The following is a 17,553-nucleotide window of genomic DNA, read 5'->3' on the forward strand; positions in this document are numbered from 1 at the left end:
GGCCGCCTCCCGCCGCCCACCTGCGCGGCCCGAGCCCCCGGGCTGTGACGACACAGTGGGCGGCGCGGGGGGGTTCGGGGCCCGCGGCGCGTCCTGCGAGTGAGGCAGGACGGAGCCGGGCTGTGACAAGGTGGGCGGGAGGCTCTGAGACCGCTGAAGGTCCCCGCAGGGGGACGGGGGTCGCCGCCCCGGCAGGCCGAGAGCGAGGTGCGGCCGAAGTGCCCCTCACTCCTGGGAGCCGTGCTGAGCTGTGCAGCCGAGGGGAGGTGTCCCGAAGCCTTCGCTGTGTTCGCCTTCAACTTCAAGCGCGCATCTAATCCTGTCCCGCGCGCAGCAGTGCCTGAGGTGGGCGGGATGTGTCGGGGCGTGTAGAGGGGCCGTCCGCTTGTGGGATAGCCCGGGTCGCGGCCAGGGGAAGGAGTCATTCATTTGACAAAGTGAAGTGGTAGTGGGGGTGGCGGGGGGAGCAGTGACTTTTTCACAAATTAAACTTCAGTGACTAGCTTCATCTGGCTGCGCAGCCACAGGGAGGGATTGTAGAATGGACCGTTATCAGGAAATAGGACTTTTCTTGCAATAGCAGGGGTGCTTCAGCTCCAGTCTGCTGCCAGATCCGTCCCCACCCCCTGGGGCTGTGTCAGCTAGCCCGTGGTGGAGAGTCCCGTTGGTCATGATCCTGCTTCCAGATAGGGCAGTGCAGGGCCTGATCCTGGCACACGAGGTTGGCACAGGACGCCAGAACCTGATCCCAGTGTGCATGGGGGCTGTGCGGGGCCCGATCCTGGTGTGCAGGGCAGCTCCAACCCAGCTGGCTTGCAGAACCAAAAGGTTGAACACCACTGTGCTAGATCATCAGATGAAGAACAGGATCCACTTATACCAGGCATGAACTGGGTTCCTGTGCCCCAGTGCTGTGCAGCACTTTCTGCTCTTGGCAACTTCAATAGTCTCAGGAAGTTTGGAATGTGGTTATAATGTTGGGTTAATTATTTTTGCCCTCAGTGGACCCTAAATAGTATTAGGTGTTTTAAAAACATAGACTAAGCCAGGTCCCTGCCCCAAATGACTTGATGTCTAAAATAACATGGACTAGAAATTGGAATGAGAGAGCCAAATAAGGCAGGGGGAGTGTGTTTTATTTTTAAATTTTACTCTTATTATTTTAATGCCCCTAGAAACAGAAATATTTATCCATAGAGGAAAGCATCTGGATTACTACCATTGTATCAATTATACAGCACCACAAGGCACATAGGTAGAACTTTAAATACTGTTCATATTGTTTTTAATTTAATCTTATTTTTATTTTGTTAGCATCTAGGAGTCCCAGTCATGGACTAAGACCCCATTGTTCTAGGCACTATAGAAATACAGAATAAAAAAATGCTCCATGCCACAAAAGAGCTTACAAAGGGGGATACAGAAAAATAGCTGAAACTAGTCCCACCCAACAAAACTCAACTCAGAATTCTGCACATAAACTTCAGTCCCTTCAGGCTCCTCCCTTTCCTACAGCCTGAGTAAACAGACATGCCTTTCAGCATGTCTGGAAGGTCAGCAGACTGTTTCACACTAGGGGAAAAGCAGCTTCTATAGTTAGGGAATCCCAGCTAACACTCTCCCATCACTCTCTTAAATTTAGACACTGAGCAATTAGGGATGGAGAAACATTTTTCAGCAGGTTTTTCTGATGGTGGTAGTACATTTGATAAAAATGTTCTGCCAGTTACTAATGAAAATATTGTATGAACAAAGTTTTCATGACTTTTTCCATTAAGGCTGTGAATATTCTTGATTTTCTTTGGGTGCTGAAGCCTATTTTAATGAAAAGTTCACCCACATAAAAATAGGCAAACCACACATGCTGAAAATTCATCAGTGCATATAATTCCTTGGTAGGCAGAGAGATGGCATTATTGTTAACTCAGATGCCTGATCTGAGTGAATTAGAATTATCCATGTAGATGATAATGGAAAATGAAAGAACCTACATAAATATGTTGGCAAAGTGCAAAATGGTAAATAACACTGGGTTCTTTTGGCTGAAAAGCATGGGGATATTTCTAACTTGTTGGAGAGAAGTGTCCTCTAGTTCTCAGATATAGAATTCAAGGATTTCTGTATTTCAAATGTGACTCATGCACGGGGGCTTTCTGAACAAAATTACACAAATTTTCCAAGGTCTCTTGGGACAACAGTTTGTTCCAGAGAATCTTCCTTTCTTTATTAACTGATGTTGAAATCATAGAGCCATTGAAATCAGTGACAACTTCTACATTTGACCTCAGTGGGGGTTGGACTTCACCTGCAGAATTTGGGAACTATTAAGTTATTCTGTTTTGTTGAGTCTGAAAGTCAGGAAGTACTTGGAAGTTCTTCAAACCTTGGGTTTTATGACTAAGACAAGTGAATTCAACACACTAATAATTCGCTAACCTCAGGTTTTTTATTCTTTCTTTAAAAAATACTTAGCTTGGATCAGATTCTGCTCTCCCTTACACTCATGTGAATCCAGAGTAAATTTCTGTATAACGAAGTGTAGGATCTGTCTGTCTGTTAAGGCACATTATCTTGACCACCACCCAAAACTGCTAAGATATAATTTTGCCCAAAGGCAATTGCATAAATCTAGGTTGACTACACAGAGCCGTGGTGTGTGTGTGTGTATGTGTGTGTGCATGTGTGTGTGTGTACACATCTACTTACCTGCCACAGAGATAATTGCAGTTGATTTTGTTATTATGATTACCATGCTTCTCAAGAGCAAGTAACACAATATTGTAACCACATGCTTATAAGATATCAAGATGCCTACACATGGGGAGGAAAGTAGTAAAACCAATAGGACAAAATAATCCATATCTTATCTCACTTAGAAAATAAAGTATGGATCCACCATTGGTGTCAGTTGGCATAGTTCCACTGAAATGCTTGCAGTGACACTGATTTATATTAGCAGAACATCTGGCCAAAATGTTTAACCGTTTATAACTCCATGTTGTTAAGCATGTGTGAGGACCTTTTCAGATTATGTAAAAGAAGAAGAAAAAAGTAACTTCATGTTTCCCATTCTTTCTTCCCCCTGGGTAAGTATAGACAGTCAAAAAGCCTGAGGCTGAATTGATTCAATCTTTGCGGGTTAGTCTAGTGCAGACTCATGCCTGCAGTGGCTCAGGCCAGAAGCTGCAGGGTGGTCGGTGGAGGGTGTGTGCTAGAGAATACCTCCCTGCTTGGCTGGAGCAGACAGCTTGGGCCACGGTTAGCTTGCTCACCCTGTGAGGTGGAGGGCTTTGCAAGGGTGGTGTAAAGCATCCTGGGATGCTGGGGGACTGAGAGTTAACTTGAATCTGAGGGGATCTGGGACAGAAGTTCAATAAACCAATTTAACCTAAATCAGTTAAATCTGATATTATATTCATCCACGTTTATCTTAAATTGGTTTCGGCCTTTTTGTTCACTGAACTTCTGTTGTGTTACATATTTGAACCAGTTTCTGATCACTTAAACTGGGTTGCATGTAATTTCTGTCCTTCTATGTCTATGGCTAGATAGCCCCAAGACAATACAGCTCTTGGTGTTTTGTGCCACTTGTTTTGCAGGATTTTATAACTGGATCATTAAGCACATGCACTAACCTGATCATAACAATTTTGTATCCACTTGTAATCTAAGTGTAATGCACTTTAAATTTAAGTTTCCAGTGGAGTTACTGTGGATTTACATAGCTGTAAATAAGAACAGGTTCTGGTCCATTCTTTTCAAACTCAGCTATAGTAGTATAGCTCTTTGGATAGGGGAACCCATTTATTTGGTGTCTGGCTCTCTTTCTAAACTGTATATAAACTTCCTAATTTGCCATTTTTAATTCCAGGCTTCCTTTGCCTATTCTCACCCTACAGTTTTCATAATGCACTGATCTTACAATTATCCTTTTTCAGAAAATTCCTAAAAATAGACTTGCATCAAAAAGGTAAAATCCAAAAGAAAATTAAAACATCCATAGAAATGAAGACCAGTTCACCTGATCTTGAACTGCTTGGGTAATAATAACAGAATGCAGAATGGCCCATATAATATGGCAAGCACCATTCTTTTGTAACCATCATAAACTACAATGTCAATTCTTGTACCTTATTGTGAAACTCTGTACTAGCTCTATAAATATATCTATAAGAGTATACATGTTTATGTTAATGTGTATGTTTATATGTATATATCCACAAGTACATACATAGTAGAAGAATGTAGTTCCAACCTCTGTTAAAATAAAACAGGGACTAGTTGACAGGTTAAAAGATCCAGCTTTGGTCTAGTGAATAGTTTTGGCATGTAAAGGTTATTGAAGGCTATTCAGTATAATTTATGTATTTATTTTTTACCTTTCAGCAAAATGATGCTCCAACACCCAGGCCAGGTATCTGCATCTGAAGTCAGCGCCTCTGCAATTGTTCCTTGCTTGTCCCCTTCGTTATCACTGGGGTTTGAAGATTTCACAAATCTAACCCCCCTGGTGAAAGAAGAATTGAGATTTGCCATTCAAAATAAGCGCCAATACCACAGGATGTCTTCTACATTGGACACAGTGACAGTTTCAGAAAGAATGGTTGAAACATCTGTTCTGAAAACAGAGGTACCTTTCTTTAATTATTTCAATTTGATTAACATTCTAATATCATTTCACTACAAAATGCACTGAAAATCAAGAAAGATAGCATCTCCAATACCAATAGACTCTAAGAACTAAATCTGTCAATATGTTCAGTTCTCTAGTCCCTGTTTTCTTTAAATGCTGATACTTTTCACATCATTTATGGCTAGTTCATATTTAGCTGGACACAAGTAATGACTCCTTATTTGTGGAAGCGAGCACTCTGTTCTGTTTAGAGCAAAAGCTGGTCTGTGTCTTGCTTGATTTTACATTGAGAGGGCTATCTCAGTGAAGAAAACCTGAATTGGTTGTAAACCATTAATTGTTTGTAAACCTAGCTGTGAACTAAAAGAAGAAGAATGTTATGCCATTTGATAGCACTGTCTTCTAAGAGGACTTATTATGCAGTACGTGGGCTCACATGGCTTCCTTGTGAACTCATGCATACTGGGGTAAACCAGAAGTACCTCTACCAAAGCCGTTGGGAGTTACAGAAGTTTATGGCACCCAAGTAACTAAGCTAAGAATTTGGACCAGAGGGCCAGCATTACTTTGAACTTACACTGGAATAAAAGACAACAGAACAAATCCCCAAAGATCAGTAAACTTTGTGAGATCCCCTTAGTACAATCTTCATGTAAAATGGCTGCTTCACATCACCAGCTGTTCTATCCATAAAGGTGATGGGATCAGGCACAGATCTAGATTTTTGGAAAAAAAGTAGTGCCTGCTACTAAACCATCAGATTAAGTGTCTGATCCTGCACATTTTTATTACTCAGACAAAGTTTCTACAGTTTTAAAATAACTGAATGATTAGTCATTAGGATAAAATGTTGACTTTCATACCTTTAAGTTAGTTTTCAGGATGTAACCTGTCTGCTACCTCACTCTGATCTCAGTTACACCATGCTTTTTGTTGACAAACTTAGTGGAGTTTCTCTAGTCTCACACTGTTGTAAATGAAATGAGAATCATGTCCGCAGGCTGGCTGACACTGTTGGTAATACACATATTGTAGCTAACAGTCTACAAAACAGGGCTATTTTGCTTTAGAGCAGTTATCAAAATGATGCTGCTGTGTTTGCTGCATCACTCTAATTATGTGCACCTCTCCTGAATTTTCCTAGTTTGCACCTGAAGAAGATGAAAGGAAAAAGAGGAGAAGGGAAAGGAACAAAATTGCAGCTGCAAAATGCCGAAATAAAAAGAAGGAAAAAACAGAATGTTTGCAGAAAGTAAGTTGCTGACTTTGACTGTTCTTACCCTGTTTTCATCCTGCCACTGTTGGACTAGAACTTAGTACCCCTCAGAGGTGGGAATAGGCCAGGGAAGTTATACAGATTGCACCATGGCCCACCTATCCAATTGAAGATCAAGCAAAGCTTTACTGGCTACACACATACAGTGCTAAGCAGCAATGCTACACACATAATTGTGAATCTCACCACGCTGCAACAATCTTGGGTGGGTTTCATGAGAATTCTCAATCAGGTGGCCATGCTGAGTAAGGCTCCCAAGTTCCATGTCTGCATTGATCACCCGATGCTTCTTGGGATGTAGTTCAGCAGAGAGACAACTTCGTTGTCCTTTGCTGTTTCTTTTATGACTTGGTGTGATGTCATCGTTGCTAGGCAGTTGCTAGGCACTGTTGCTACCCTATTTTATTTTTCTAAGCAGTTCTATCTTTCTTAGCAATATTTACAATTACAGTCTCCAGCTTAGACACCACAAACCTGTTGCTCTTAATTCCCCAAGGTTGGTTTCTTGTTGTTTTCCTTTTACTGGGACTTCTTGACCTGACTTTTTCCCTGTCTGCTGTTTGGTTGTTTTGCTAAGTTTCCAGGTTTAAGTGCAAAACTGCACATCAGCTATTTGAGCAAATCTGGGGTTCATCCAGGGTATTCTGGGAGTTCTGGTTACCCATGTCAAGTAGCTGCAATAAGCCTATCTTTTCCTCTCTACACCACCACTACTGAGCAAATAAGCAAGGCAGAAGAATGCAACTGTCTGCAAAGCCCTTTGAAATTCTTTGGTGGATGGCAATATAAATAAATCAACACACACACAGACACACACACAGACACACACACACACGTACACCGGTACATTGGTCTGATATCAGATTGATATATATGATATATGACTGATATATGATATATATGAGATATATATCACTGATATAAAGAAGATTGACTATCAGAAGTCAGTCTGATGCAGCTGTTAATTTGGCTGATAAATGCCTGTGCGTGTGCACAGCCATAACACAGCACTCAGGCAGCGAGAAGCACAGCCCAGCAGCTTGGAGAGTTGCCTCCATCTGGTAAGTCCAGTGTGGTGGAAGGAGACGGGGGGAGGGAAGGGGTGTGGGGGGCAGATGAACACACCCTGCAGTGAGGGAGCAAGTGGGGCTGGGGCAGGGGCAGGCACTGCCCAGGTGGGTGGGGTGCAGGCCAGAGCTGCAACTTGTCCAGGAGGTACACGGGGAGTGAGGGCTCCTGGGGTGCACTCACATGCCTTCCTGGGGTGTGCACAGCAGTGGGGAGCCACCCTCCCCTCCCTGTGCCCCCTGGATAAGCCACGGCTTCGTCTCATACCCTGCCCCGGCTGGGCAACACCTGTTCCAGCCCCACTCCTCCCTCACCATGGGGGCCTTAATCTGCCCCCCACCCCACCCATTACCTCCCCCATCCCCTTCCACCATCACAGATTTACCAGCTGCATGTAGCTGTATTGGAAATCGGATCAGTATCAGCCAATACACCTCCTTAAAAATCAGCTATCGGTATCAGCCCCCCAAATCTGTCTGTGTACCCCTAATATGCACACTTACTTACATATGTATCTCAAGCTTAGTTAAAACTGAAAATATCTGAAAAAGCACTATAGAATCAATAACAATTGCTGCTGCTCTAAAAAACAGAAGTGTTTTTATGTGTGGATATTAATTTACAAATGTAAACAAAACACTGGAAGAATTTAAAATCACTTTTCATGTCCATGACGTCTGTTACAGATCTTAACCAGTTATAACTTCTTTATGACCCAGGTTGATCTCTCTGTGAAATGGATGTCTAGTTACAATGACTAATATAGTAGGTTAAAATTAGAGCTATATCTCATTTGGTATTTGATTAAAACTCTTGATCTTTTCAGTTAAATCATGTTTACAGATAGCAAGCCTAGGTGTTACTACTGTAGTTTATTAGTCCTGTAAGATGACAGCACGGGAAAACAGATGATGCCGTGGAGTCCTTCAGTTTCACAAAGGACAAGAATGGGCATATAGTACCTGTTGAAGTTTTATGTCTCTCTCTGTTACTAAGTTTGGGATTAATAGCTTTTAATATTTAGGATATTTAAGACACTAAGGAGTCTTTCAAAGACCCCATATGATCAACCTTACAAAGGAGTGCTAAGAGGATGGGCTTCTTCTTAAACCCTTCCTGACAATTACCTCTTTTGTTGTCCAGAAGTGTTTGCCGGGAAGAGATGCCAGAAATATTGTACTGCCTCATAGCGCTGTAAGTTTCTGTTAGTCTGGAAAAAGGAAACTAGGCAAGGACTCAGATTTTGCACTTTCTCTAGGCTATTGGGTTGCCCTGAATAAGTTCATTATGACCTACTTTTTTTGTAGTGGTCAGTAAGATCCCTTTTCGCAAAGACATCTATGACAAATAGTTCCGTTAACTTTTATTGTAGGCATCCAGAGTCTCAAAAATCCTGTAAGTACTGTTCTATAACCTAGCCTCCTAAACCCTGCTACAATATCATGTCAGATTCAAACACCATATTTTAAAGCCTTTCGGGCACTAGGAAAAAATGGTGTATTTTTATATTGTGTTAGCTAGGGTATAACAACTAACAGGCAGGAAAATTTTAGGGAAGACAAGTCAATTTGCAGTTTTAAACACATTTTGGTATTTTATAGGTCAAGACAAACCTTAGCCTTTCTTATAGTCTTTATGTTAAGCCAAAGTAAGTGAAAATTATAAACTACCATGTCATCAGTAGGATTTTATCAACTGGTAGGGTAGTGTAAGAGTGATGTTGTACCTGTGATGGTCTAGATATTATGTGAGAGGCAAGGATTTCTTAGGGTAAGTACTCACCCCAAGAAATCCTTGCCCCTCAGATGTTAGCTACCTTGAGATAAGAACATACCTTTTCCTAGTAGGACACACTTGATTAAATCTTTTAGGCCTAAGATTAAAACTAAGCTTGACAGCTTTTTTTACTCTAAGATTCACCTCAAAGGTTACACTTTAGTGAGGTAGGTGAATTTGTGTGTTTATATGTGTGGAGTTAAAAAAATGGCTATGACTTAATGATTTTGTAAAAATAAAACCTTATTCCTAAGGGTAATTGTTTGAGCTGGGAGTTGAGCCCTATCAGTGGGCCAGTGCAGTAAGCTTGATATGAAGGTTACCCATGTAAATCATATACTCTTGCCCACTCCTCTCCCACAGTGTTATTAAATTAGAAGAGCTCTTGCATAATAGGATAAAGTAAAAAACGGGTAGTTGGTTATATTTAAACCCACACACACACACAGTTCTGCTGCAGTCACATTAAGTTTAAAAACTGCACGACTGGAATCTTTTTGGTAAAACTTACCTCGTAGGACAAAGGTCAGGGTAGGTCAATTTATAAACCTAGCATCGTTGACAGTCCCTTTTTAACCTATTTTTGTAGCAGACTGTGGCAGTGTTCTAGTGGAATACTGGTTACAGGTGGCATTTCCAAATGACATGCTGGTTTATGGAACAGCACCTGATGTATGTTTTGCACCCTGATAGGTGATGTAACATTCTAGTGAGCTAATACAAGGGCACAAATAATCTAGGTCAAATTCTGATCACTTCAACCAATACATATCTAAAGCAACTCTACCGAAGGCAATGGACTTATTTTGCATGTACACTAGGCAGAAGTTGACATTGTGACTATTTTTCTTTTAAGGGCAAAGACCACATTTTTAATCTATTCTCTAGACTATTACAAACTTGTGATGTATAGCTTTACAGTTGTGCACTATTAGAAACATGTAGTTTCTGTCTTAAATAGCCATCATGCCTTGCTACTAATAAAGGGCTGCTACTCTCAGTCTAATAGCTATGTCTCTGCTCTGTGGCTAGGAATCAGAAAAACTGGAAACTATCAACGCAGAACTAAAAGCCCAGATTGAAGAACTAAAGAATGAGAAGCAGCATTTGATATACATGCTCAATCTCCATAGGCCTACTTGCATAGTCCGAGCGCAAAATGGGAGAACACCTGAGGACGAAAGGAACCTCTTTATTCAACAGATCAAAGAAGGAACATTACAGGGCTAAGTGACAATGATGAGGCAAAACAAAGAGTCCTCATAAGTACATCTCCACACCAAAAATCCAGAATCCACGGAGGATCTGACTTAAGGTGTATCTGCAGGATTCTATTAGTCAAAAACCAATAGGCAGGAGGGTTGCTTTGTTAAGCAGGAAGGATTGTGTTGGCTCAGCTGTGATCCTTCCCCTCAAAAGACTTGCTCATGCTCAAGTCAGAGTCCTCTGCCTCAACTCTAGGTTTTAGTACGTCACATGTGCTGTTCCTAGAAGCTACCAACAACAACCGCAGAAGTTTTACGTTTCTGCTTGTATACAGTACCTGCACTTGTGATGTCTGTGCTAGAACACTATGACTTCCAATGATGCACTTCATACAGACAGCAGTGCTGGATGGACACTACCTTTCCTTGTTGCTAGTAGGAAAAGCAGAGAGAGTATTTTCAGAGCTTTCAAGTTTTCAGAATGATGCGTTCTGGAAGAATGTGTTGGTATGTAATAATGCATTTTAACCTAATGCAAAAAAGCCTTTAGTTTCAAATTAAGCATTGTATTTTTTTTCTTTACAACACTTGTGTGGGTTTTTGTATGACTCATCTCAGACTTTGATTCTGAGAAGTTTAGTAGGTGTGACAAGCATCAGTATCTTGCAAAATGTCTGTGTAGCTAAAAAAAAAGTTTGCATTTACTGAACTGGAGCTCTCACACTGTTCTTCAGCGATTGCAGTTGTGCCATGAAATACAGGCAGGCACTTTGCCCTGTGAGCACTTAATGCACAATATCCAATATACACAGTATTTCAAAGCAGTTATAGGGATCAAATTTACACAGTAAAAGTAGACTTGCCAAATCTGAACTTCCTTGAAAATGAGTTCCTGGGTCTATGCTTTAATTTTACTGAAGTATTATTCATTCTGTGTGAAATTCACCTGTGTGTGGAGAGTTAGTTGAAGTGTGAAGAGGGAATTAGCTGGGAAAGGATTCAGTGAGTTTTGTCTGAAATAAGGACTGCAGGACTGAATCCAAAGTTTGTGAATCATAGCAAATGGAAGTGGAAAAGACTTAGATTACCTAGGATTTGATCCTGCAAACTTTCACTTGTTAGTAATTCTTACTCATACACTTCAGTGGGACTCGTTCCAAGAGTAGCTCTTATGCACATGACTAAGGTTTTGAGGGACTCTAATGCAACACTCTGTCAAGATTACTTCCTGTTGTCATATGATTCATAAGAAAAACATCTAGCTTTTCTTTTATATTTTGGTGGGGACTGCAGTCAATCAGAATGCTGCTTGGAACCCCAAAATGGACTAAGACTTTGCTGTAGTGGGTAATTATTTTTACTTTTTATTAAAATCTAACCTTAGATGTTTTGAACTACTAATAGAGCTGCTGGACGAAAGAACTAGAGCTATGAGTGTTTAAATTCTGATGTTTCTGTGAAATCCTCAGATTGTTTTATTTTATTATCCTTACAGTTTTCTGTAAAAGAAAATATTATCCTTATTTATCACTAATATCCTAATAAGTTGAGCTAATAAATATTGCAAACCAGACAAAACTGAAAACACAAGTGCTGTGCTGTTTTTTGTTTATTTTCACTTGTTGGTGTCTAATATTATATATTCCTAAATTCAATGGTTCTGTTTGGGACATCACTTCTAAAAATATATATATAAATGCCTAATCCTTGTCTCACATGAGGCAATGACTATTTTGCAGCATCAGATAATAGCAATTATACTTTCCAAAATTCCAGACCTCCATCAGTGGTGTCTAACAGCATAATGTCCCACTTTAAACAGAGCAGACCAGAAGAATAGAGTTTACAGTACATAATATTTTACACCAGTTGTGCAGTGTTGAAATTGCATTTTTAATCTAAAATAATCTAAAGGCTAAACCAATAGATACCTCAACCATCAGCTTCTTACTTTGCGAGTCCCAGATGAGTATATCAGATATCATACCTGATCTTATCTTACTTTTATATTCTGCAACAGAACTTCTTAATACACTTTCCTAAGATCTGGATATATTGTAATGTCCTCTATCATGTATCAACTATGTACTTCATGTACCTGAAAAGTGAATGTATACAAATACAACACACTGGGCCAGATTAATCCTGGGTACAGTTGTGAGGCACTTCCACTGACTTCAATGAAGGTTTCTTACCTCCTGTTCCTGTCTTAAATGGAGTTATATGAGGGATTAATTTGGCCCATTGTCTGTCTGACACAGGAAATTCCTGAAATGTTACAATTACCTTGTAAAATAACTTTTCATTGGTATTTGAATTCTGTAATATGGATTTATTAGATTTAGGCACCGTCCAGATACCATACTCCTTGTCTTTGTCTCTTGTGTATCAAATTTCAACCAAGGTAAAAAGTTTGTTGCCTCTACTGTTATAAGGTGTTAGGACAAAAACTGGTTCCACTTATTGTTAATCACTATTACAAAACTCATGTCTCTCCTTTAGGGATTTTGTATGGTTGCTTTTAACCATATTACTGGTGACGCAGGCGTCATGCTTTTGCTGCTTGAGTTAAATGTAAATGTTATTTACTAGCATGCCAAATATTAATATGGTACCACTACTTTTGTTGGGAGTTAATCTGTCTTTATTTCTATCCGTTCAGTCATAGCTGCTTCCCTCTTTGTGTGTATGTGTGTGTTCATGAGTGCGTGTATGGCATAATTTGGAAGTTATGGTACTTTGAATATGCCCAGGAAAGTAATGTCTAAAGTCTAGACAGGAGCAATGCATTATATGGGTTAAGTAAATGTCTAGTTTATTCAGGATAACCTATAAAAATGCATTAAAACAATTTGTTTTCTATTCTTGAGTTTGTTTTGATACTTTAATAAAAAATAATTAATATCCATTTGTTCATGTGTGACTTAATTCATTGTGAGGTTCATTCAAAGTTTAGAAACTGTTTCTTTTCCTAGAACAATACTGGAAGGCAGGACTCCTGACTTTTGTTTCCAGCCTTGCAACTTACTTGCTATGTGATCTTGGATGAGTCATTTCAGTTGTTCAAATTTAAGTTTTACCTATCTGACAAGCTGAGAGAACCATTTTGTTGGGATGCTATTAGACTTAATATTTCTTTAGAGTGATCAGATAGAAGGTGCCATGAAAAACAAGGTGTTAAAAATAATTTCCTTGGAGATGGGAACGTTAAGAAAAATTGCCAACATGTTTCTGCAAAACCGATCATCTACATTAATACACCAAAGTCCCCAAATATTGTAAAAGTGTTTTGCTTCTCACAGGTACTGTCATAAAATTTTGGCCTTGGTATGTTGCAAATGATCATAACCCTTAATGTAGCAGAAACTGTAGAAGGTTAGACCAGGAGCCCAACTTGTAAACCACAAACCAATAAACACATAAATCCAAAACCTAGTTGACTAAGTGTTTAAAATTTCACCTTGAATTCTGTCTAGGAATTCCCTCATAGAATCTAGGTAGAATTTGGGGCCTAGCATTTTTAACACATTCTTTTTCTTTATACATGCAAGTTCCTTATCATAACAACTTTTAAAGCATGACACTAGCCAGTCTGTCCATCTGCATTTATCATACATTGTCTCCTATCTATGCTCTCATCTGCAATCATGCTTTAGCTCTGCTTTGCTTAATCTTTTGTAAGTCAGCTGTTTGTCTTCAACACAGTCATGTGTTGTTTTTTTTAAATGTGACCAAAAGACTAAAGATTTCTGATTCTAGTGTTTTTATACTTGGTCTGAAATGTATGAATTGATCCCATACAACTGTGCATACATAACCCAGTTATTACATTCCTAATACAGACATTACTGTAAGAGGGAGGCACTGGAATGTAAGTTCTAGGATCTGTTCTTGCTATGTTTCAGTTCCTTGCCTGATACAAATCAGTATAATTCCACTGAAGTGAATTTTAATCCATGAATAACTATTAAACAGAACAGTCAGGGATGTATCCCCTCACATGCTTACACCAGTGACAGCAGATGACAGGGAGGGTATGACAGGAGAACCCTTCAGATGCATCTTGTTCATATGCTCTCCTTCAAAATCATCTAGTGCTGTGGCTGTGGAAACAATACTGGGCTAGAAGAAATATTGGTCTGACTGTTTTTACATAACACAGGTTGTTTAAATACCTTCTGACCCTGCATGTCTGGGGATGTTTAATGCAAATGAAAGATGGCAAATTCAAAACTTAAGAAAGAACCTTTTCACACAGTGAATAGTTAGGGTGTAGAACTCATTTCCACTGGCTTTTTCCATGACCAAGAACTATGGCAAGATGCAAAGAAGAACTAGATAATTATACAGATAATAAAACATCCAGTTGTGAGGTTAAATTAAGAGTTTGAAAATTATATAAATCTCATGTTTCTGTTCTCAAAATAATTGCTACCTTTTAAGGATTGGGAAGAGACCTCCTGGGATAGAAGTATCCCACAGTTACTTTTTTTGTTTTTTTTTTAAACAACATCCTTGAAAGCAACTGGTGCAGGCCACTTGTTGGCAGGATACTGGATTTGGGTCTGGTCCAATTTGGCAATTCCCATGTTCCCAGATTTGTACAGTATCCACAACTGGAGACTCTGGTACATAATATAAAAATTAATAATACTAGTAAGTTGTGATGTATTAGGAATACTTAGAGAGCATACCTCACTGATTTATAGAAACAGTATGGTCACATATTTGACTTATAATGTTGGACCCCATTCTTTAAAATGCAAGTCAAGATGAGAAAAGTGACAAGTCTGAAAACAGGAACATATAATTTAAAAGATCATTTCTTCAGTGAGCATTTGGAATAAGATCTGCTGACTTAAGAGAGATGTTGGGCCAGCCCTAGCTATTTTTCTGCCCTTTCTCTATTACATTCACAGAGCTAATTGCATTGACCAATGAGAAGCTGCTACTAATTAGTTGGCTCTAGAAATGCTGCCCTGGGCAACTTACCAGTTTGTCCAAAGAATGGGCCTGCTCTGATGACAGGAATAATCATTGACTATTTTTCAGTCTTGTTAGACACATAAAGACACCGCTGCTAAGAGGGAATGAGTTTGGACGGTATTCTTGATGCTGCATTGTTTCTGACTGTAGAATCTTTATTATTACTGCTGAGAATGATACATAGGCCAGAAAAAAACATTGATTTGCAGTTTCCAAGTCCAGTATGTACAGCTGTCACTTAGAAAAATCTTCAGACGTATCAGATGTACAAATATGATATGGAAGTAAAATGAGAGGTAAAGTTGGGAGCCTACAATGTCTTTTTCTACATTTCAGACTATAGCAACTGTATACAAACAGACTTGGAAGAACCCGGCACATCTGAGCATAGCTAATATTATAGGATGTTTTCATTTGAAGACAGTTGTCAAGCCTATGGCCCATTGGGCTAATATGGCAACCAGGTTCTGCAGCTAATGGCATATGGGAGTGATATGGCTAACATTACAGCAGGCTGCTTTGACTCCCCAGCAAGCTAAACTGTACCCTTCAGAGCCACAGTGAGATGCCTTAACTGCCCTGCCCCTGTGAGTAGGCTAACAGGATTACTCATAGTAAATTTAATGTCATGCAAAAACATTATTTTATCCAGCATGCTGCCAGATCCTGTAGCTGGCATTTGCCAATGCCAGCACAGTAGAAGGGACTATATTCCAAATACAGACCATTCTTCTTCATATCTTTAAATTCAGAGATATTATTAACACATGTAAAGTTACTCCTGTATAGAAGGCACTGCACCCATGACTTACTTGCTAAAACAAGGGGCACCTTCTCTCCCTCACTTGAGTAAGCTGTGCTCTCCCATTGCCCTCATTCTTCCTCATCTGGTACAGTAGCAGCTCCCTATCTCATTTAAGTCTGTTTTAACTTTGCGTACAGAAGTGGAGTGACACTAAATCAGTAGCGCAGGGTTGAACAAATGGCTAGAAACAGAGTTAGAACAAGAACTAAGGAGTCCAGGATCACTGTTGCCAACTTTTACAAGTTAACCAAATGTTCTTAAAATTCTATCTCCTGGAGGCGCGTGAATAGGTGAGAATCTCAGTCCCCATGGAGAAAAACTTGAAAATGTTACCAGATTGATTTCATAGACATAGACATTAGGGCTGGAAGGGACCTCGGAAGATCATTGAGTCCAGTCCCCTGCCCAAAGGGCAGGAAGTCAGCTGGGGTCATAGGATCCCAGCAAGATAAGCATCCAATTTACTCTTGAAGGTGTTCAATGTGGGTGCTTGAACCACCTCCGATGGCAAGCTTTTCCAGACCTTGGGGGCTCGGACAGTAAAGAAATTCTTCCTTATGTTCAGCCTGAAACAATCGTGCAGTAGTTTATGACCATTCGACCTCATCATCCCTTGGGGCGCTCTGGTGAACAAACGTTCCCCCAGATACTGGTGGTCACCCTGAGCCTGCGCTTTTCCAGGCTAAAGAGCCCCATGGCTCTCAGCCTGTTGTCATATTATGGCAAAAGTCATTATATGACAGAAGTTCAGAAACCAGTCAAAAATAAAAGCAACTCAAAATATATTATGTGTTTTTAAACTGCATGAACTTGTAAGCAAATCTTATGGGTATGTTTGGCCCTGACTCATAATCTTAGAATGCATAAGGTTGATCATATTCTATTCCTGCTGTAACAACTAAGGATGCTGCTGCTAAAGTCATCAATTACCTGTGGTGTCGGAAAGGCTGTAAAGACTAGGCTTAGTGAAAAGAAGCTTAAAATTAATGGTGAGAGCAAAAAAAGGTGAGTGTTTATAAAACTGTACTTGCTTTCAAGGTAACAAGCAAACATCTCACTGCTCTCCGAACTAAGCTAAAGTCAGTGAGCAAAACTCTTTGTAAATTCATCTTCGTAGGTATTTTTATGCTGATTCCCATGGCAGCGTTCTGTTCTGTTCTTGAGCCTCCTGTCCCTTTGTGTAGTGATTCTCCACTTCATTTCTCTTTAGAAATCAGTACTTGAATGAACATAATGTTCCAGGGCCTGCTTATATGAAGACAGTTGCAAAATCCGATCAGTTATAGTAGTTATTATTCCAAAGGAAGTTAAAACAGTGCTAAGTTTGCATAATTAAGCATTCAAAGACCAGGGAATACTAATGTTAAGGTTTCAAGTAGAAGCTTAAGCATGTCTTCTTGTGTATATGGCAAAGAAGATCTTGTAGGGAGTGTTTAAAGAGCACAATGCCCTGCCAAGGACTGAGATATATACCTCAGCCTGCATACCAGTATCTGCATAGGAGGGTAGGCAATTATTTTAGCTGGAGGGCTGCTTAATGAGTTTTGGTGAGCTGTCAAGGGCTGTAAAGGTAGCCCCATGCCCTGGTCACCATCTTGAGACTGGAAATCCTGCCCCTGACCTTTGCCACCATAAGTCCCTCCCCTTGCCCCCAGAAGTACTCCTTTGCAGGGGCAGGTGTTCATCTTTGAACCAGAAAAAAAATCATATGCTAAAAATCAAACATCTACTATAACATATTTTAATTTTATTTAAAAAATATTTTGTCCTGATTTATAAGTGTTTGCACAGTGTATAAAGAGGT

General features: G+C 40.0%; 1 protein-coding gene and 1 long non-coding RNA gene across 2 annotated transcripts in view; one reads left to right on the forward strand and one right to left on the reverse strand.

Moving 5' to 3' along the window:
* The window catches only part of LOC109296836, a 23,927-nt gene extending 11,768 nt beyond the window's left edge, over window positions 1–12,159 (reverse strand). The window contains exon 1 of the long non-coding RNA XR_002097073.1: window positions 11,452–12,159. This is a non-coding gene — a long non-coding RNA (uncharacterized LOC109296836). The remainder of the gene's footprint in view (window positions 1–11,451) is intronic.
* ATF3 (activating transcription factor 3) lies at window positions 4,360–11,207 on the forward strand. Its single transcript, XM_019516434.1, has 3 exons — window positions 4,360–4,630; window positions 5,778–5,885; window positions 9,786–11,207. The coding sequence occupies exons 1-3, from the start codon at window positions 4,391–4,393 to the stop codon at window positions 9,981–9,983; spliced, it is 546 nt and encodes a 181-aa protein (XP_019371979.1). The 5' UTR covers window positions 4,360–4,390; the 3' UTR covers window positions 9,984–11,207.
* Window positions 12,160–17,553: the final 5,394 nt, after the last annotated feature.

The sequence above is a fragment of the Gavialis gangeticus genome, unplaced genomic scaffold (genome assembly GCF_001723915.1).
Source record: "Gavialis gangeticus isolate Ggan-Ray unplaced genomic scaffold, GavGan_comp1, whole genome shotgun sequence".
Lineage (NCBI taxonomy): Eukaryota > Metazoa > Chordata > Crocodylia > Gavialidae > Gavialis > Gavialis gangeticus.